At 34.5% G+C, this 22,787-nt stretch overlaps 1 protein-coding gene across 5 annotated transcripts in view; it reads left to right on the top strand.

Annotated features, from left to right (window-relative positions):
• Positions 1-22,787, top strand: part of MAP3K7 (mitogen-activated protein kinase kinase kinase 7) — a 77,417-nt gene that overhangs the window by 2,656 nt on the left and 51,974 nt on the right. For all 5 annotated transcript variants that reach the window (XR_010023619.1, XM_063097203.1, XM_063097202.1 and 2 more), the window contains exons 2-7: positions 11,559-11,669; positions 14,357-14,422; positions 14,935-14,980; positions 16,050-16,188; positions 19,095-19,219; positions 21,466-21,594. Coding sequence is in view for 4 of the 5 variants with exons in the window: in XM_063097203.1 (XP_062953273.1) it covers positions 11,559-11,669; positions 14,357-14,422; positions 14,935-14,980; positions 16,050-16,188; positions 19,095-19,219; positions 21,466-21,594 (616 nt within the window). In the remaining variant the exon portion in view is untranslated. The remainder of the gene's footprint in view (positions 1-11,558; positions 11,670-14,356; positions 14,423-14,934; positions 14,981-16,049; positions 16,189-19,094; positions 19,220-21,465; positions 21,595-22,787) is intronic.

Genomic DNA, 22,787 nt, shown 5'->3' with positions numbered 1-22,787 from the left:
TATTTTATATAGTATAAGTAGATTGCTTTTTGAATTAAAATCATATTCTCTATTTCTCAAATAACAATATAATTTAATCAGCATTATATCAGTATAATTAGAAACTATGTTTAAAAAAAAAAATTCTGACCACAGGTCAAATATGTAATCAGTAGGTACATATTTCCAGGATATCACCTAATTTTAATTCTTATATATCTAATATTGTGACTCAGTAATATCAGTTGGCACTTCTTAAATTTAATTCTCATGTCAAATTATGTAAGGTTTCAGCCTCAGAAATCTACTGAGGAAATTTTTTTTAAAGTCATTTAATTTTTACTATTCTGGATCTGGGTATAGAGAATGTTATAGAGATGAGATTGCAAGAAGTGCTAATGACTGTGGTGTCACAAAAAATTTACTGGGCTTGTTATTTTGAAAATTTGGATGCTGTGCTATATTTCTGCAGCTTTGAACAAGTCACCTCATGTTTCTGGGCCTGTGATTTCTCATGTAAAGTGAGGGATTGAACAGGATTATTTAAGGTCTCTTCAAGTTCTATAATGAAATTACATCATTGTTTCCAGTATTCATGCTGTTTCCACAGTAAGCTTAGAAGTTCTTTAACGACAGTGATCATGGTTTCCCATGAATTTAGTTGGCGACCAACTAATCCTGGGTAGACAGGGCAAATGATATCCCCATTTTACAGATATTGACAAGTGGCCATGGAGTTTGATTTCCTGGAAGACATGCTTAAGTAAATGGTAGAGCTGAGAATTGAATTTGAGATTTCTCAGTAGTGAGTCAGTTGCTCTTTCCACTGGATTTACAATATCACTTTAGTTCTTTCTGAGGAATGCTATAACCAAATCTTATCCTAGGAATGGGGAAACAAAATACTGACTCCTTTTATAGTAGTTGGTCCTGAGCATTTAATAGAATATTCTCTTCTGTGCACAATACTGCTAAGGTACTGTGGAAAATGAATGGAAGAATCCTAGGAATCTCTACTTAAAAATATTTGACACTATGAGACCAGAATAAACACAGAACAGTTCATTACATATCAGAACCACACATTTAAAACTGTGAGTGTAGTGTAAATTGAGTATGTAAGCGGTAACTTGAAAGTATAGTTAATCACAGAAGGCTCCATTGAGTGGGGACAGATTTTAAACTAGATTTTGAGTAAAGTGACCATCATGGATTGGGAAAGTCACTAAGATGAATTATACTTATAGTTGTTGTTCTGCCTAGAGTGCTCTTCCCCCTAGAGTGCTCTTCCCCCAGAACTTCACATGACTGGCTCCTTCTCATGACTGGTACTGGGTCAAGTACCACATCAAATGTCACTTCCTTAGAGAAGCTTTCCCTAAGCAGCCTAGATCTTTGTTATTTCTATGAATCCTTCATGGCACTTACTAGTAACCAAAACTGTGTATCCTCCTCTACAAAGCATAAGGTGCCTTATTTACATTTGTAACCCCAATGCCTAGTTCCTAGAAGGCTCTCTCTCATTATTTGTTGAATGAGTAAATGAAATTATCACAGCATAATCATGAGAATTAAATGCCCATCTGGTTCTCTAAAATTACATGTGCTAAATGGGTTTAGATAAGTTAAGTGATTTGGCTAAGGTAGCATTTACACTAGAAAGGAGTTCTGGGTTTTATTCTAATGTTGGTTCCATTACACTACATTGTACTCAGCAAGTACTTTTGTTTAGCATGGGTAAAAGACTGTAAAGGGCCAGGTGTTGTGAGTAAGCTAAGTATTTTGTGGGCCTGTACTAAAGTGCTGAAAAGACCCTATATACAATGGTTGCTTTTTAAAAAGGAGACTCACAATGTTGACCTCAGCTGTAGTATATGAGCAAGGCTACAGTATTGGGCACATAGTCACTATAGCATTTATATATGTTCTTAAGCTTCATTAGAGAGACACACAAAAGTTTTGTTTTAAAAGCTAAAATATACTAGGAAGGGGAAATATAGAAAGAACTGTCGCAGTGATATAGGAGGAGTCTTCAGAAAGTTCATGGAAAGATTTGAATTATCTTTTAATTATTTTTCCACAAACCTTTTGAAGTACTCTTGTATATTTTGTAGGTTTATATTATAAATATATGGGGAACTGATATTAGAGAAAAACCTAGTTTATAGTGGTCTGGATAAACTGAATCCATAGATGTGTTAGTCACTATTTAATTATAGATATCCAAAATAATCAATAAACTCTTCCATGGGAAACAGTAATCATTGATTTCAGTAGAAGTCTGGAATGGTTATTATAGAAAAAAGGTAGCTACAGAGATTTTTTTTTGTATTGTGCATGTGTGGCTCAAAAAATAACATTTTAACAAGAGATTTATTTGGGTCAGATGTTTTATGGCAGTCTTTAAAAGACTGCATGAAAAATTGGGAAGAAAGTTTGAATAATCAAAGCTTTACTTTTATGTTATCAAGTCTGTCTTGTCAGCAGATGGCAGTTCCACTCTGCCACAGTTTATTAATAGATATTGAAGTTCTGAAATAGTTGGAGGCCCCAAGTCCTAACTAATAAATATAAGTTGTGCTTGTTCTGTCATGTTCCAAATTTCTAGCCAGAGCGATGGCAGCATAGCTAGGGGTCCATTCACATAGTCCATAGAACAGGGCCAAACCAAACTGACAGCTATAGTCACTGAACTAAAAATAACATGAATTGGGGACAATTAAGAAGAATTATTTCATAGTAAATTAAGAGCACAAGGGCATAGTTATTTTTTCATTTAGTTTAGGTGTTTGGTTGTGTGTTTTTTAAAACCTAGTTTGCATGAAGGAATGGGATAATCTTCCATTCTAAAGAAATTAGTTTTTAAAGGAATTTTTTTCTTTAAAAAACACACATGAAACATTCTGATTTGGTTTTTTATACCTTTTAATAGTAATTGAATGGAAAAATTCTACATATCCTCTCTCATATAATTGTTATATTTTTTATTAAGAAATTAAATTTCAATCTGCTTTATTGTGAAAGACTAAAGTTCTAGACCCAAAACCAAGAGGACTAAATTATAGGGGGAGAAATGCATATCATAAGAAAATTAATTGAAAACTTTTTAATTTAGAAAACATAAATTTAGAAGGAAATATTTCTAAATTGATTTTCCTTTTAAAACCAAAGTCCTCTTTGCATTCCTCTGTTTTATTTTTATAAATGAGGGATTGTAAAGAATTTTTGGAATATTTATTTACCATTTTAGTTGAATGTGTATGACGGGGGAAATTACTTGTAACTCGGATATCTGCTCTTTTTACAACCTTCATGAAAATTATCTTTAGCGAAAACAATCATTCAAAATAATTGTTAGTGATAAATTGTCAAAGAAACTGTTATATTATTCAGATGGTAATACAATCCAGGAAGCATATTTGATTTGTGAACTTAAATTAGAAATTTGGTAGTAAATAGAAAATGGCTTTCTTTTGGTATGTTCTAATTTGAATATTAGGTTTTTCATTGTTTACCTCAGTTGCCAGTATGTCTCAAGAGTGGCCATCTATGCTACTCTTCTTTGCTGATCTACCATATGTCAAGAAAAACATCAGGTTGCTTTCTATAGTTTGGAACATTGATTTATTCCTCATCTAATAATGTACGTAATCTCCTTATGTGTTTTTAGGCTTGGCCTTCATAGTCCAGACATGCTAGTTACTTCCATATCTGATCTTCTCCACTATTTTATATTCTTAATATAATAAGTAAATTTGTTACCAAGCTACTTGTATTTGAAACTTTTTTTAAGTATATATGATATTTTTTAAAATCCTTACACTTGTAATATTTTTCCACATCAGCAGAGTGCTGTTTTCCATAGTTAATCTGAGATAGCTGAAGTGTAGACAGTAGTGGACTTTCTTAATTAGTGAGTCTTGTTAGGGCAGTGGTCTCCACATTTTTTGTATCATTTATTTTCTAGTAGTAAAACAAAACACTTTCTGTTTTGTATACTCACAATTTTGCGTGTGTGTGTGTGTGTGTGTGTGTGTGTGTGTGTGTGTGTGTGTGTGTGTGTGTAAAATATGTGTATTAGAAAACATGCAAAAACAGATATTTTAAAACGATGGGAGATGAAATAGCAACTAGCAAAACTTAAGTTACGTTTCCTTACTGTCATTTGAGTATGGCTCATTGCAATAAGTACTTTCTAAGTAAAACCTTTCCAAAATGTGAGGTCTGATTTAATTAAAATGAGATAACATAATCTGTAAATCTATTTAACGAAGATCAAGTAAACTGCAATATGCTGAAAGTAAGGGACAGATAATAGGATCAGTATTTGACATGTTGGACTAACATGAACAGTGTTTACATACCTGTCTGATTATTGTTTAGAATGAATTTCAGAAACAGAATTGCTGGCTCAAAATGAATGGACATGTTTAGGTGCATCTTGATATATATTGCAGCCAGCTGGGCTAGAGCATATAAGATGGCTCACTAATACCTGGCAGAGTGGTGCTGGTGTCTCCTAGGAGTTCACTGAGACTCTCAACCAAATGCTCAGTTGTCCCTCATGTGGCCTTTCCATTATCAGTTGGGCTTCTTACAGCATGGTGACTGGGTTACAAGAAAAAGGAAATGGGAGCTGGTAGGCCTTTTGAGCCCTGGTTTTAGAAGTCCCAAAACATTGCTTCTTCTACACTGCTGATTCAAGTGGTCCTTGGGCAGCCTTGATTTAAGGGAAGAAGAAGTAAACTCCCCTTCTCAGTGGAAAATGGCAGGCACAGATAGGGAGAGAAGGGACTGATGGCAGCAATCTTTGGAGACTACCTACCATAAGCCCTTTATACAGAAGCCTGCTAACCCAAATTTTACTCTTATTTCATAAAGTAGGTTAGGCCTATTTAAAACCCCCTTCTAAACAATTAAAAATCTAATTTGAATATAATCTTTTGAAAAGTTGATGGTTAGTTGTATCATACTTGCTACTTCTAAGTAGCCTTTTCTAATGTTTCCTCTGTACAAAGCACTGGACCAAGTGCTGTGTGTATCTGTTGGGCCTCTGTTTTGTTGGCACCACAAGACATATCTGCAGACTGAATCTGATTTACTAGTTTTATGATCTTGAATAAATAACTTCAGTTCTTGTAGCCTTGGTTTTCTCTTCTCTAAGGAAGGAGTAAAAAGTCCTGTATATTCACAGGGTTATGAGACTAGAACTTCCTCATTTGTAAGAAGAGTGCTTTCTAAGTTGTAACATATTGTTAAACATATATAAGATTGCATTATTGTTATACAAATAATAAAACTGCACTCTTTAAAATGTTATTTCATGAAGAAAGGAGTTTATTGGAAGCTTTTTCATCCTATACAGCAACTTCTGTTACCCCATTCACACTTGCTTACAAAGCTAGAACCAGAATGGAGGAGGGAAGGCAAAATATAGCATGAAACAACTTTTCCAGCTATATGTCATCTAATTGTTCTATCTTCTACCCAGTCCCTTACAGATATACGCATATACTCTTTTTTGTGTGAAGCATGTAACTTCATGTTTATATTTCCTGTTTTTGAAGGTTGTTCAGAAAAGTAACTTTTTCTGTAACTGATTGCAACTTATTTATGTCTTCCTTCTTTTCAACTCAGTACAGAAAGGGATTTAATCTTGCTACATCAAGGATACCTTGATTAATTTCAATGTAAAACTTACCTCTTTCAGGTAATTTTTCACTCAGAAAATCCAAGATTTATTCAGTTATTTCAAAGTTCAGTCTTCCCTCATAAATTTTTCTATTCCCTTCTTCCTGCCTAAGATAGCAGCTGGGTGCTCTGGAAAGATTCCATAAATAATAACAGCAGCAGGGGAGAGCTCTCTGGTCTATATGACTGCTCCACTGAAATATCTTGTCTTATTATTATTCTGTTGTTAATGTATTGGCCTAATGCAGTAGTTCCCGAACATCAGCATAACTTGGAGGGAGAGCTTGGTAAAACACAGATTTCTGGGTCCTACCCTCAGACTCAGTAATTCTGGGTTGGAGCCAGAGAATTTATGTTTCTTACAAATTTCCAGATGATGTTGAGGTTTCTGAACCGAGACTATACTTTGAGAGCCACTAGTATAATGCTTTCACTGTTCTTATACCTGCTTTCTTCTTGATACATTTCTTTTTCTTGTCTTCTGTGACACTCCTGATTTGCCTGCTGCCTTATTGACCGTATCTTCTTAGTCTTTGCTGGTTCTTTCTCCTCTGTTGTGTTCTAAGTGATTGTTTGTCTGTTTGTTTTGGTTTTGTGGCTGGCCACAGGGATCAAACTCTGGACTTTGGTGTTATCAGCATCACTCTCTAAATAACTGAGCTACTGTCCAGCCTGTTGTGTTCTAATTGTTGAAATGCTTCAATGCTCAGTTCTTGGACCCCAGTATTTACGTATTGTTTTTTGGTGTTCACATCCAGTTGAGTAGAAATGCTAACCACGTGTTGATCCCTCCCAAGTTTGCATCTCTTTGCCTGACTTTATCATAGATCCGCTGACTCATGTTTCCACCTTCTTACTTGATGTCTCCACTTGAATATCTAATAGGCGTCTTAAACTTCATATGACTAAAACCAAACTGAGTTATTTATAAAAAATCTGCTTGATTCATTCTTTACCTTCAGTAAATTTGCCCATTCTAGACATTGTCCTTGATTCATCTCTACCTTTCCACCTGCCCTGCCTACATGCAGACCATCAGCAAGCCCTATTGACTCTGCCTCTAAAACATATCCCAGATCTGCAGTTTTCTGCACTACCGTTAACCTTGTCCTCCTAGCTATTATCTCTTGCTTGGGCTGTTCTAATAGCCTCCTGATGGATCTCTCTATTTATATATTCTAGATATTATATATTCCAGATTATTATATCTAGAATATATATATGTAATAGAATATACATATAATCTAGACTAGATTATATAAAAATAATATGTTTATATATTCTACAGTCCATTCTTCACATAAGAGTTAGAATGATTTTTTAATGTAAGTTACATCACATCTTTTCTTCCTTAAATTTCTCCATTTGCTTCCCATTTCACTTAGACTGAAATCTAAACTCCTTTTCATGGTGCATAGAGCCATACAGGATCCAGCCTCTGCCTATACCTCCTGCCTCATCTTGTATCACTCTTCCCTTCTCCCACTATGCACCAGCCACACCCAACACTCCAACTTTTTCTCCAGGACATCACTAAAATGTCACATTTCTCAGTAAGACCTTGCCTGACTACCCTGTCTAAAAATGGGGTCAGAGAGAGTACATACATGTGTATACACACAATTAATGCTTCTTTTCTTCTTAGCACATTTATCATTTTCTAAGATATATTTTTCTTATATATCTTGCTTCCTCTTTATTGTCTCTCTCCATGAGAATATAAATAATGAGAGCAAGGATCTGGTTTGGTGTGTTTACTGCTGTATCTTCAGTGCCTAGAATACCACCTAGCCCATAGATGGGGTTCAAATATTGTCAAATAAGGGAATGTTGTTTTCTTTTCTCTTAGGGCCTTTACATTAGTTGTTTCTTCTCCCTGATCTTTGGTTGATTCCCTGTGTCATCAAAATACAAATTAGTAACCTCCTCAGCTGGCCTTCCCATACTACCCAGCCTGAAGCTGCCACCAGTCTCTTTGTCATAGCATCCTTTTTTTTGTTCTCTAAATGGCATCTTTTTACTATCTGATATTTTTCTTATTCATCTTTTTGTCTGTGTGTCACATGTCTTTTCTCCTTTCCTCCTCCTTTCACACACACTAGAAAGTACATTCCACGTAGATCAGGACCTTTGTTTTGTTTACTTCTGTATTTCTCAATAGCTGGATGTTGGTTTAAGGAATAAACAAATGAAGTTCATCATTCTCTTGGCAAATCCTCACTTTCTCTCCGTGAAGGCAAGAGACCTTATCCATTTCTCCCTGCTTGCTGACTAGGCCTTCCCCTTGGATTTCATTGATTCTCTGAAACTTAGCTGTACTCCACATTAAGCCAGCTGTAGTTGAGCTGTCTACCATCCCACAGCCTCTGATATAGGTCTCAACACTCTGCCCTACAAGTGTAGTCAGAAAACTTTAATTTTTAATTCCTTGCTTCTTTCTTGGCAAGAGTTTTTTCTGTATCACTTCCATGTTCTGCTGGGACTGAGGGAGCGTGGGGGTAGGGCCTCCTTTTGCCTATCTCCCTTGCCACTATTCTTACTCCTTTGTAGCTTCCCATTTTTGCAAAGCACATTTTGTGAGGCTACCTGCTCCTGGGTACGTAAGTGAAAAGTGGGGGATATAAGGCCTTTCTGTCCTTGAATCCCTAAGCCTGTCCTGGAAAGAGGGTGGGGTTCTTTAGCCTCCATCATGAACTCTTACCTTTGGCTGTCTTCAGCTGGTGTTTAAAAACTTATAAATACTATTACCTAGTCTTCAATTTCTTCTCTATCTCACTTTCATCCTATGAAGATGAGGGTCAAGTGTATATATTTTCTTTTCACCTGTAATATCTCTACGTTTATGCCATTTGAAAATATGGGAAGTCATTTTTTGGTACACAGAAATATAATTTTTTAAGCATTGAGTCTGTGCTTAAAACCTCATTCCTTTGAATTCACAGCAATTATTATTTCTATCATATATTTCAGTTTATGTGTACAACCGTGGACATCTTGGCTGTTCTTTATATCATTCTAGATTCTGTTGTTTCACCATGCATGTTAAATATCTTATGTCCGTAATGAGAGTGGAGGCTTGTTGAGGCCTCATCTTACATTAGTGTGCCTGTTTTATATTTCAGGATTTCTGGGAAATGGCTTTCTCAAGTACAAAGGTGAAAGTTTATGTCCTCATTTGCCCACATTTTGTTTCCTGGTTTTAAGTTGAAAGCTCAGAATCAGTCATCATCTCATCACTAGGTGGCACTTGTGGATCACAAACAGTCATATGAATTTTTGTGACAAGTACGTGATCCACAAATACAGATAATGTTTGGAATCTCTGCATGGACATTCCTCAGAATAGAAAAATGAAACAAGGGGAGTCCTGCTGAGTACCAATTGCTTTGATATATTTATAAATATATGGTTGAAGAATATATTAAATTACTTCACAATCATTATTTTAAAATTAGTAGTAATATCAGTAGGTAGGCTAGTCTTTATGCATGTCTTCTTAGCCTAATGTTGCCATAAAGTTGAAATTTTTTTAGAATCTGTTTGCTGTTCACCTTCGTTTATTGTGAGAGAAATGAGCTCCTTACACTGATTCATACCCAACTCCAAGCACCTTCTGTTCTTTTGTGTTATTTTAGGGAATGCCTGGTTTTAACTTAAGAATCCTATAGATATTCACTAAGGAAAATATAAGCATCTCCATTTTACTGTTGAGAAAACAAACTCAAACTTGCCCAGCATTAATATAGGTTATAAGTAATAGGTAATAGACAGGGGCATTTTGCCTAGCGGAAGCCCAGTTTCCTTTAAGCCGACAACAGACAGAAGCTGACTATAGAGTGTGTTGTTCATTGCTTATTTGAAGCTTCAAATCCTAGCTCTCTGAATACTTTCTGGCCCAGTGATCTTAGGCAAGTTGCAACCATATGATTCCATTTACTTACCTTTAAAATGGAGGTGGGGAAGGAGGAACAGGAGGCGGGGGTCAAGGAGAAATTGGTAAAGGGCCCCCAAAATTGTTCACATTGTGTAATGATAAAATTTTTAAAATAGAGGAGGATTAAATGTGTTAATGCATGAAAAGCACATAGAATATTACTTAGCACATGGTAAATATTCAATGAATGTTAACCATTTGGGTGGCTTTATATATTGAGACATGTTCATACTACTTTATGTGATTTATGAAGTGGAATTTAGCTATGGCTAGAGGGATCATACATCCCAGTTTCCAACTGTTGCCCTGGTATAGTTTTTATTAGTGCCCCCTTTTTAATCTACGAAGTATCCCAATGTAAATAAATCATTTGGTCACCCTAGCTATAGTCAGCTTTCTTATAGAAGAGTTTTATGTCAGGGATTTGTTCATGTTAAGTTTGTTTAAAGTGAAAGTTCCTCCAAGGGAAGACATAACTGCTACTTTCTGATATATAAAGGGCTTCATATATGTTACAAATTAGTATTACTAACATTTGGTGTTAGACCGCCTGGCATCAAACTGCACTCATCACTTGCTAGCTGTATAGTCTTGAGCAAGTCAGTTTACTTCTTTAAAGCTAGGTGCTTCATCTGTAAAATGAAGATAGCATTAGTGCCTGCCTCCTAGGACTGTGTAGATGAGGTAATATGTAAAACACTTAGCTCAGTGCCTACTACATAGGAAATACATACAAATGTAGTACGGGGAGGTAGAGTTTTTGCTTAAGGAAAAGGCCTTGACACAGAGTGCTTAGATACTTTGGAAGTTGAGAGGTTGGAGTAGATGGTACTTAACTAAGTTCTTTACAGTAATTAAATCTAATGATTTTGTTCTAACTGATATCAAAAGCTATTTTTTGTTCTTGTGTTCTATTGTTATTTTTATATTATGGAAAATGTCAAACATTTATAAAAGTATGGAGAACAGGATGAGAGCAGTGAATGTATGTGGTACCCATCAGTTAGCCTCAACAATAAAATGATACATGGCTGATCTTTATTTTTATAACTTTTAAAAAACAACTTTAATGTGATATATTTTACATATAAAATTCACCCATTTGAAGTGTTCAGTTCCGTGGTGTTTTTGCAAATTTACCAAATTGTCAACCATGACCATAAATCAGTTTTCAAACATTTTCATCACCTTGGCAGGATACCTGCTACCCATTTAATTCCAATGTCCACCCTCAGCCCCATTTGACCACTGGTCTGCTTTGTATCTCTACAGATTCGTCCTTTCTGGACATGTCATATCAATGGAATCATGCAATATGTAGACTCGAGTGTCTGGCTTCTTTCTCCTGGCATGATTTATTTGAAGCTTATCCATGTTGTAACATGTATCATAGTTTCTTTTTTCCTGCCAAATCATATTCCATGTATAGATAATACTATGTTTTGTCTGTCCTCCACCATGGCCAGTCTTTCATCATCTATATTTTTATCCTTCCCTTCCATCTTCTACCCTTACTGAATTATTCAAAAGCTATCTTTAATTTCTTAAATATGGTAGCTTAAAACATTTATTATATTTATTATTTGTTCTTTTTATTTTTCCAAACCATCTTCTGTCTTCTCATTCATTTTGCCTGTTTTAATTTTTCTTCTACATTTAACAAATTGCTTTACTTTTTTATGCCTCCATGTGTCTTTTTTGTTTATTGTTTTGGTTTTACTTCAGAACAAGGGGTTGTCTACACGATGAACTTTCAAAAATAAAGATATGTTCATTTCGTTATCTCCTCACTTTACTGAAAATTCATACTTTTCCAGTGGCAAATCCAGATATTCCATAAGTTCTTAAATGTTCTTTAGTAAGTATTAAAGATTGGCTTCAGTGTTGTATATTGGACTGGATCTATTTGCTTCTGATTTTTGTGGGTTTTTTTTTTTTTTTTTTTTTAATTCAGGTTGTTGGAAGAGGAGCCTTTGGAGTAGTTTGCAAAGCTAAATGGAGAGCGAAAGATGTTGCTATTAAACAAATAGAAAGTGAATCTGAGAGGAAAGCCTTTATTGTAGAGGTAAGTTGAGATGTTGTTTCTCTTGTGTAATTCTTTACGTAAGATACTCTGCGAATTTAGAATTATGGAATAGATTCTTTGTCAGTTGTCATTTCTCTGTATGCATGCATAATCAACAATTTGGTTGAACCAGAGGTAGTGCCAAAGAAACATTTTTTCATTCACGGTCTTAATTCTGATTAAAAATCAGGAGAAAAAAGACTTAACTACAAAAAGAATTCATCCCTGAATTAAAACACGATCTCATTCATGGAATTTAGATCTATTTCAAGGCATAGTATTTTATTTTAAAATAGAAAAGAAATGATATCTCTCCCATTATCTAAAATTAAGAAGGGAAATTTTATGTGTTCATTTTTAACAGTGTATTTAGAAATTCAAGTGAGATTATTTTAAGGAAAAATCATTTCAAATTTGGTTTTTCTCACTTAGCTTGAAAATCTACAACTCTGTTCTCTTAAAGATTGGATGATGAAGGAAAATTCAGTAATCATGAGGTTATTGTAGTATCAGATTTATTCCTTATTTTATTAACTTTGTGTTATTTTGTATGAGATCACAGTATTTAACTATCTCTGTTTTCATTTAATCCTAATTTCAAAATATACTTTATCTCTTTTAATATATAACATAGAGAAATGAGAACTTAATTGTGATATGATGAAGTGATTTGTAATTGGCTGAATGAGTTGAGAAATGCTGATGAATGGTTTGATGTCATCATGAAGAAAAACAGTCTATAGTAGCATACTCCAGGAGCCTGTCCCCAGCCTTACCTTATTCGTGATTTTCTTTATGGCTTAGGTAAAGTCATTGATCATATACTGTTGTATTGGCAGTTTCACAAAGCTGGGTGAAATATATGTATTAAATGCTAGGAATCAAGAGTCAGAAAAATCATAATAGATTGGAGAAAAAAAAAGACAACCAAGATTCTATGTGCATGTAATATAGTCAAATAATTCTCCAAGAATTCTTAGTTTAAAAAAACTGTAATCCCTTATATCCCCTCCCATCTATTTTTCTGCTTCCCGTAGACAACTACTTTGAGCTCGTCCTTTCATTTGTGTTTGATGTCCCCCAATCCAGATGCTGTTTATTATATCTTCTCTAAAGAATCCACCTCTAGTCTTCTGATGGGATGATAAGAGGCAGTTGTTAAGCTATTTGAAGTCAGTGAAGGAACTTTTGGTGTAACTTTCAGCTAATCCCCCCTCCCTTCCTTTTATTTACTCATTTTCATAGGTGTCAGGTACTACCATGACTCCCCAATCTTGGAGGTTTTTTCTGGTTTCTTCTCCGTTTGTCTCATTGCCAGTTTACGATTCATCTCTTTAAGGTCTGCTTTGTCAGTTATTGCTGTCAATTGCTTCACAACTTCCAAAAATGAGTGCTGTTTTCTTATTTCATATTCTCTTCTGAGTTTATTCCTTAAAAGAAAAAAACTTTTACTGATTTAGGGGGATTTAGGGAGCAGGAATAACTGCTCAAATAATCTGTTACCTGAAGCCCAGGGCTGAATCTTAGCAAGATGAAATGTAAGTATATATTTATAATATATAATAAATGAATACAATAAATAGTGATATTAATTCTTCTATTAGGACCAGAAATTCACAAATGTTGCCTGTAGAGAGATAAAGCTTTCTAGTAGCATACAGTAAAAAAGTTTAGAGATTTTAGTGGACTTAATATGAGCCAGCAGTATAATGTCATTAATTGAGGAGAGGGGGAAGAGAGGGGAAAGGACAGAAAAGAGAGGAGAAGAAAGAGTGCAAGAAGCAGTTTGGCGGGGCAGGAGGGATACGTTAACAGAAGTTTAAGATATAGAACAAGGGAAATGAGTACAGCCAAACCCCTCACTGACCTGTTTGAATCATTAGGTTAGGGAAGCTTAAGACTGGAAAGTAGGGAGACCAGCTATGAGAAGGCTATAGTAATTACTGCAGTGGCTCAGGTTGGAATTACTAAGGCAATAGCAGTGGGAATGGAGAGGAAGGAATTAATTCAAGAGATGGGAAATGGAATGGAGGCAAGTATACAGGAAGAGTGCACATTTTAAGTCAGATAGATCAAAGTTCAAAACCTAGCTGTACCACTTTCTAACTGTAGGATGATTAGCAGCTCATTAACCCTCTCTGAGCGTTAACTTTAAGATCTCCTTTCTTAAAATGGAAAGCATAATACTTACCTTGCAGTGTTGTGATAATTATACTATATCTATAAAGTGCCCATCAGGATCCCACTCATAGTAACTAGACTATTCACTCATAGCTAAGATGTGATGATGACAACAGCAACATGGCTTCTTCTGGCTTGGATAACTCAGCTTAATGCCATCTCTGGGATGATGTCCTAACATTACTTGGTGGAGTTAATTTTTTCTTAATCTGTGTACTTATCATGCCTTGTTCATAACTCTCATTATAGCATTTTGCACATTGCTTTCTTTACATGTCTATCGCCCCAACTAAACTGTGTGAGCTGGAGGACAGGGATTCTGTGCCACTCTGGTCAGAGACTTGGTATTTCCAGTGCCTATGACCACAGTGCCTGCCTATGTATGTAAATAGTGATTATTGAATGATTTAAACAAATCTTTTGTACCACCATAAGATTTTGATAATGCTGTGAAATCAGTACCTTAAAAGTTATCACTTTTTAAAAGAAACCTTAATTTGTTACAGCTTCGGCAGTTATCCCGTGTGAACCATCCTAATATTGTAAAGCTATATGGAGCCTGCTTGAATCCAGTAAGTTTGTCACTTTTTCATTGTCACCTGTCTGTGAGAAATGACATAGCAGATGTGCGCAGGTGTATAGTTTATGAAGCTGTTTTGATCTATTATCTTAGATGTATTTCTGTAAAAACAGTTGTACTTTATGCACTTAATTTGTCTCTAGTCTTTTAGCAAAACAGTATATTGGAGGAGTTGTTTTAGGGGGTCTTATCCAATAACCCCTTCTTTTTATGAGGTTTTTGATATCCTGTGACGGTACCTACTTAGTAGCACTGGAGAAAGTTCCTACACGATCTTGTGAGTATGTTTTTTATATACATCTCTGCTCTTGATGGGCTCCTAGAAGACAAGGTCCTAGGCCATAGATACCTTTTTTTTTTCCTCCAGTGTCATTCACATTGTAGAGACCAAAAGAATGACTTTTAATGCACTTACAAAATCGAGGTGTTGAATTAAGTTATCTCTCAAGGGCCCTAACATGCTGTAGCTCCATGGTTAATTCTTCTGGCATATGTTTCCTTTAGGTGTGTCTTGTGATGGAATATGCTGAAGGGGGCTCTTTATATAATGGTGAGTGTCATTAGACCTGTCTCTATCTAGTAGATTAAAATGATTTGAAAACTTTTAATATAAACTGTAAGTTATTTAATATTCTTTACAATTTACCATCAGAGTCCCAAAAGCAGGGGTTTTTTTAAAATGAAAAGATAAGAAATTTGCTACAACATAACTTTGAAATTTAGAGGTCTATAAATTTTTGTTGGTGGTACTTTTCATTTCGTTAACAGCATTTAAGCAAAGTAAAATTTGCTTGTTAAATAGATTTTTAATATCTTCAGACTTTAATTTTTTTTCTTTTTGCCCTCTCTTTCCTTTGAGCCTCCTCATTTAGAACTCTTTAACCATACTTCCATTTCACTCTGCTTTATTTTGCTGTCTTTTCAAAAAATAAATTGTGAAAATGCACTTCACAGAACATTTTAATTGTAACAATGAAAGAAAACTGTATCATTTAGTTACCTTTGTAGAACAGAGCTTTCACCCTAAAAATACCAACCATATATACATATATGTATTGTCTCTTGTAATACCAGTTATATAAAATAAATAGTTGGGTTTTACTTTTTAATTGCCATTATTTTATGTAAACTTTTTACTTATTTTTCTTGCCCATGTGTTCATCATTGTTAATGGGTATCTAACCCATTGTTTTATTTGGTTGAACTACTTCTAGTTTTTAGCTGTTATAGAAGGACAGTTGTAAACATCTTGGTACTCATTATTTTGTTTCTTTCTGTACTATTTCTCTGCATCTCTCATATGGTAGTATGTCATAAGACTGCTTATAATTTATATTACTGTGTGAAAGGCTTGATCAATTTGAAAAAGTATGCTAACATATTAATTTCACTTGAATGTATGAATAACATTTAATAGAGGTACTATTAAATGTTAGATACTTATGTGACAGCTATCTACTCAAAGCTATCTTTGTTACTTAGAAAGGAATTAAAAGCAAGACTGATGGGAGTATGTATGGAAAAATACCCAGTCATGTGTTCTGATAGAGCTTGCATTCACATTGTGTCTTTTGTTATATGCAATAAAGTTCTTTTTAGTTTGTGCCTTTCTTTTGCAGTGCTGCATGGTGCTGAACCATTGCCATACTACACTGCTGCCCACGCAATGAGTTGGTGTTTGCAGTGTTCCCAAGGAGTGGCGTATCTTCACAGCATGCAACCCAAAGCTCTAATTCACAGGGACCTGAAACCACCAAAGTAAGTTCTAGTAATGTGACACTCCTTTCTCTCCCCTCCTCACCACCCCTTATTCACTCCCTAATTCAAGCCAAGTATTGCACATGAGTTTCTTTGTTCCCTTCCCTTTTGTCTTACTCAGGAATGTTTATTTTTAACTCACCTTCACCATTTGGTCATTTATCTAAGCTTGCATTTTAGAATGTTGTTTTAGTGAGATTTTTACATTTTTTATTCCTTAAAATTTGCAAAGTGATTATAACTTGCTCTTTCAGTGAAAAGCAAAAGGGCATTTCTGGCATCTCGGTAAAAACTGAAAATATTCTGGATTTCTCTGTAATGAAAGTCCTGGGACTTTGAAAGGACTTAAAAATTTTCTTAGATAACTACTTTGAGACAACTTTCAGGGATTTTTTGTTTATATATGTGTTCAATTAAAGAAAACATTTCTTTCTATTTTTTTCTTTTTTATCCACTTGTGACAGAGTGAAAAAGTCCCTACATATTCTCTCCCCTCCCCTACCCCCACCTTACCACATCAGTCTTCAGGTAAGAGGTTCCCTCTAGGAAATCAGTCACAAGTATAGTCTTAAATTATTCTCTTCTTTTGATACTGGTTTAAAGCATTAAAGCATCACTTCTGGATGTAACATGACATTCTTATGTCTAATCTGATATATTCTACATAGATTACCACTCTTGGAATTTCTGTTCTTTCTAGTGTACATTATTTGTATTTCCAGGCTTAAACTGATTTCTACTTCCCTGGGTCCCCGGTAAAATAATATGTAAGCTCTAGATTCATGACATTTTTATTTTCTTAACTTGACTCCCAAGGCTGTTATCCTAGCTGTCTGCCTTGGCTAATGAGGAAGAAATCACTTAGCCTTTTTCCTTGGTTATGGTTATTCAGTTCTCCTTTCCCCTCTGTATTAACACAGAGTTGAATAATTTAAGCAAACTCATGAGAATCATAGCTCTTATCCAGCAATAAATTGACTAATGATTCAAAGGAAGCAAGCATCAGGCACAGACAAAGAATTCTTTTCCTGGAGGAACCTGAAACCATTGCATGCAATACCCAACCAAGTGTGTCTGTTTTCTTCTGCATTAGTGTTTTGTCTTTGGAATAATTGACTAGTTATTGAACAATATATGGAGAAATATCTTACAAAAGGAAGTTATTGCCATTTTCTAACATCTTTTATATTGCATTAATTATACAACTTAAGCAAATATTTCCCATCTCCATCCAACCATACCCTATAAATTTTAAGTTTAATTAACCTAGTTAGATCAGACATATCCTAGTAAAATAATTTGTTGGTAGGGATTCTCCTTTTGTTAGTAAATACCAAAACATATTTACAAGAGATCTGGTCTATGTCATTCATTCCTCTTGGCCATCTCCACGGTGGAATTAATCCTATAGAATTGCAGATTGTCTTTGGGGCACCTAGTATACAATTTGGAATTTAGAATTAGAATTGATTTTTCAGAAGGCACTGGGGGAAAAAAAATTTTTTTTGGAATGGATATGACTTCATATTCAATTGAATATCCATACTCACCTGCTGTGTCTTATTGTCAGTGAAAAACCTATATTCTGAGGTCAGGAAGAGTTCCTCAGAGTGGCACATAAAGAAGGCACCTGATGGTTTGGTGAAGTGTTACACAGTATCAAGTTGTGCTTGTGCCTCTGTTTTATCTTTTGCAAGTTCATTCACATGTATATCAGAAATTAAAATGTTTTTAGTCTTAACTATGTGAAAATAAGCCCTACAAAGATCATTTAAGTTCAGATTTCAGTGAGCCCTGAATGTCATGTTCAGGGCTAGTGAACTATTGAAGTCTTACAAGTAAAAGAGTACTAATATAAAAATCATTAGAAAGAAATTTTTGATATCTTGAATATATCAGGATGAAACAAGGAAACCAGTTGCAGAGTTCTAAAAATTGTCTTGGGTAGAGAGTAGTAAGAGTTTGAAGAAGAACAGTGAGGTGGGGCAAAATTTTTTTGTTGAAGTACTTACAGAGATAAATTGGATCTAGCATTCTTTTCACTTGAATTACTGTGGAAGCATTTTTGGTAGCATGGAGTTGTGTGTAGTAGTTTACCTGGCTTATCTTAGTCACACTGGACTAAAAGATAACTAATTTTCTAAAATAAATCTCTCCAGTTAAAGTTTAAGGACAAAATTATATACCAAAAGTTTATAAAATATTTAATTAAAATGAATCCCCATGTACTACTGTTGAATATTAGTACATGTGATTATGTAAATTATCCATCTCTACTTCTGTTTGTTATCAAAACCAAAACCTTCTAAGTAAGAGTAAGCTACTTGGTGATTGTAGTTGGGTAATGTAGCACCTAGGAAAGTCAGAATATTAAGTTCAGAAAATTTTCTGAATATCTTTCATTGTCATTTTAACCATGATAGATTTTGTACTCCTCCTACACATACGTATTCTAAACACAAAAATGGTTTTGGAATTGAACATTTTTAGAAGTGTCTTTAAAATAAAAACATTAAAATAAGGACCATTTTTTCCTTCTATATTGGTTTGTTTTACTTTATTTTTAATTTTATGTTATTGTAATTTATGTTTTATGGCTAAACTTCTATTTTATGATACCATAATTTTGACCCACTGATATTTTGGCCAGAGAGAAGTATGTTCAGTAAAGATTATGGAGCTAAAGAAGGAGACATCAAAATGTGAGTCTAGCAGTCTCCTAAGAGAGCTAGGTTATAGTCAGTTAATTTTTGCTGATATTCTTAACAATTAGGCTGTTATATTTCATAGGAGTTGAATAACACTCATTTTGCTTAACCCTTTCCGTTTCCATAAATACCTTCTCTTATTGTAGAATCAAATTTTGTCCTTGTTACTTTAATTTTTTTTTTTTTTTCTTTTAACAGCTTACTCCTGGTTGCAGGGGGGACAGTTCTAAAAATCTGTGATTTTGGTACAGCCTGTGACATTCAGACACACATGACCAATAACAAGGGGAGTGCTGCTTGGATGGCACCTGAAGTTTTTGAAGGTAAAGTGGCAAAAGCATGTCAATCCAATATGTGTTTATAGATCTTCCCCATTTCTATGATTTTATTTCTGCATAGTACATAATTATGAGGTATATACTGAAGTCTGAGGAAGTATTAAATAAATATAGGCTTAGATTCTAAATCATAGCAAGATTTAAATTATCTGGCATCTGCTATGCAGGTTCAAGCAAATGTACAGTCAGTCCTCATTATTCACAGATTCCATAACTGCAAAATTGTCTACTTGCTAAACTTTATTTGTAACCCAAAATCAGTACTCATAGTGCTTTCACAGTTATTCACAGACACTGCACATGCACAGAGCAATGCAAATTTTGAGTCACCCACCATGGATTCTCTGCTGAGATCAATGAGGCAATCCTCTATCTTCTTGTTTCAAGTCTTATACTGTAAACAGGTGTCCTTTTTCTAGTCTATTTAGAGCCATGTTTTTCCCCTTTTGTTGATTTTTGTTGGTGATTTTGCTGTTTAAAATGCCCCCCAAACATAGTGCTGCCTGAGTACAAGAATGCTGTTATTTGTCTTACTGAGAAAATACGTGTTAGATAATTTTCATTAAGGCTAGTGCTACTAGCCATGAGTTTAATGTTAATGAATCAACAATGTATATGAAATGAGTTGTCTTTAAATAGAAACACACATGAAACAAGGTTATGTATTGATCAGTTGACAAAAATGTTGTGACCAAATGCACACAGAAATCCTAACCCTCTATTTCTCCTAGGAGCAATGATTCCGTGTTTGCCAATTTAGTATTCACAGAGACTTTACAGATCATAAATACCAGGAATAATGACAAACAACTGTGCTTTTGTATTGGTTTCCTAGCAGTTAAAAATCGACAGTCCTAAAGTTTAAAATGAGTATGCTATGAAAAGAATGCAAGTAATTGGGCAGAAAAGTGATACTAAGAATTACAAATAAAGGGCAAGCTTATGTTTACTTTCTTTTACACCTCCGTATCTCACTAAAGTTCTAACAGAGTAGTCCATAAACTATATACTAGGTTTCTGTCTAAAAACATCTAATTATCCTTTAAATGAGAAAAGTTGAACTGAAGGGATATGATTTGTATGTTAGGAAGTATGAATGGCCATAAAATTCAGCTGCATTCAATAATCAGACTCTGGTTATGGCTTATTTCTTCTATTTTCAGTGAGTTTAAAGTTTTTGGTTTTTTTTGTTTGTTTTTAGCCACCCAGAAAAAGACAAATTGCTATGCAACTAGTTACTTGAATTGCTATGCAACTAGTCACTTGAATTTTGCCCTAAAATTTAATTAAAAAGTTAATGGGCAAGCAAGTGTGAAATTATACAAAATTAAACAATGCCTCTTGTTTCATATACAGAACACATATACTTGGTATTGTTTTAAAGTTATTTACTGAGAGTTAAAATGGCATGGTATTACTGTAGTATGAAGAGCAAAAAGGTTTGTTTATACAAAAAAGTAATAGTTACCATTAATTGTCTAGAGCAACAAAGCTCAGACTATTAGGCTGTCTATAGATTTCTTCATTTTTGAAGGATGTTACCTGGCAGCACCTATAGCCCAAATTAGATGGTAACGTTGTAATGCTTCATTACAGTGTACTACTTAGCATATAAAGCTATCGGTATAATAATTGTTCATTCTTATAGTGGGTTGGTTTTTTTAGTTAGACTTAGAATTTTGGGGGGACTATGTTTCATACTAATTCACCTACCAACTTTAGTAGTCGTGTAAATTTTGCTGCATAATCTGTTTACTATAAATTTGTTATCCATACTTTTCATTTTATCTCACCATATATTGAGAAAAAAAGTATAACACTAAATTAGAAATTTCTACTTTGACAGCAGAGTAGTTCTATTCATCAGAGATTGGGGGAAGAAAATGTAAAATTAAAAAACTGCAGAAAGGAATGTACAAATGTTTCATAATCTGCCCCAGAGAAAGTATCAGTCTACATACATAAAAGACAAGGCCAGGATCTCTTGATGAAAAGGTAGAAAATAACTGACTTTCTAAAGTGGATTTTTTAGTGTATTGTTGATAATTAATTCATTAAAAAAAGTATTTGTTGAGAAGACTTAAGGTACTTCAGAAAGAGTAATTTCTCATCTCTACATTTGCTTTGACTCTTGTGTTTGTCCAAGATACCCATTCTTAAAATTTATGAAAGCAGTTGTTTCTGAAGTCATGTAGAAAAAAAGTCTTGAGATTATACTGCCTTTTTTCCAGGTAGCAATTACAGTGAAAAGTGTGACGTCTTCAGCTGGGGTATTATTCTTTGGGAAGTGATAACACGTCGGAAACCTTTTGATGAGATTGGTGGCCCAGCTTTCCGAATCATGTGGGCTGTTCATAATGGTTTGTAAAAAGAAATTTTTCTTTAATGTCCTTTTTATATTTCCAACTTAGAAGACTGTTCTTGTCCCTTATCCCAAAGAAGACCATTTATACCTAACATTAAAATGTACAGTTCTTAAGACTATTTTCCTATTATCAGTCTCCACCCCTCCCCCACCCCAAAGTTGGGCAGGGCAGGGCAGAGAGTGGTCCTGGCCTCCACACAAGGCTGAGAACATTTGCTGGCTCCATTGATTAGTGAAAGGCGATCAGTATACAGCCAGAGCCAACTATCTAGGTTTGCTCTCTCTTGGGGATAAGAAGCATCAGAAATACCTGTGGAAAAATTAAATACATAAATACGTAAATAAAATGTCTCACGTGGTTAAGATTGGGGAGCTATAGCCCTTCTGAGGAAGCAAGGGTCTCACGGAGGAGAGAAAGCAAAGAATAATAATGAAAGTTATTTACGCTCATAAAGGCAATACACAAAGTGCTTCACATACCCTTTCTTTTTATATTCTCATCCATCCTTGTGAGTACTGTTGCCTCATTTCACAGATTAGGAAACTGAGACCTAGAGTGATTAAATAACTCTAGGTCTCAAGCCCAAGATCACAACATTAGTAAGTGGTAGAGCTGGGATTCAAATCCAGAGTTTTCTGACTCAAGTGCCATGTTTTTAAGTCATTGACTTGTGAACTCAATGTATCACTCCTTTTTTTTTATGTACTTGTAATAATGGTGTTTCTAACCACATATGATGTTAGAATGCATCCTCTTCATTAATAAAGTTACTTCACATTTGCTTTGGGAAAATAAACTCTTCATGAAGGGAAATCACTTAACCTTCCTAACTTTAGCATCACTTTCTGTTATGTTTTTATACACTATTCCACAAGTGATAAAAATAGATGTCTGCATAACTGTTTAGATCATGTATAGACTTGTCAAACAGTACCATCATCTGAGTAATCCAAGCTGTTTTTACTAGTTTCCTGTACTACCTTTAATGTTACTATTTTTAATGTCATTGTAGAGAATGCTAGAGCATTGACCAAGACAGTTTGCTTTCTCTCTATTGTCAGTTAAACAATTAAATGTCAGTGACGTAATGCGTAAAAGAACTAACTTATTAATTAATAAAATTACAAAGATGTTCTTATAGGCCTTCTTTAAGTAGGGACATTACTAATATTACTGGCTTGGTAATT

Source organism: Cynocephalus volans, chromosome 5 (assembly GCF_027409185.1).
Source record: "Cynocephalus volans isolate mCynVol1 chromosome 5, mCynVol1.pri, whole genome shotgun sequence".
Taxonomy (NCBI): domain Eukaryota; kingdom Metazoa; phylum Chordata; class Mammalia; order Dermoptera; family Cynocephalidae; genus Cynocephalus; species Cynocephalus volans.
This window is presented reverse-complemented; position numbering and strand designations above follow the sequence as displayed.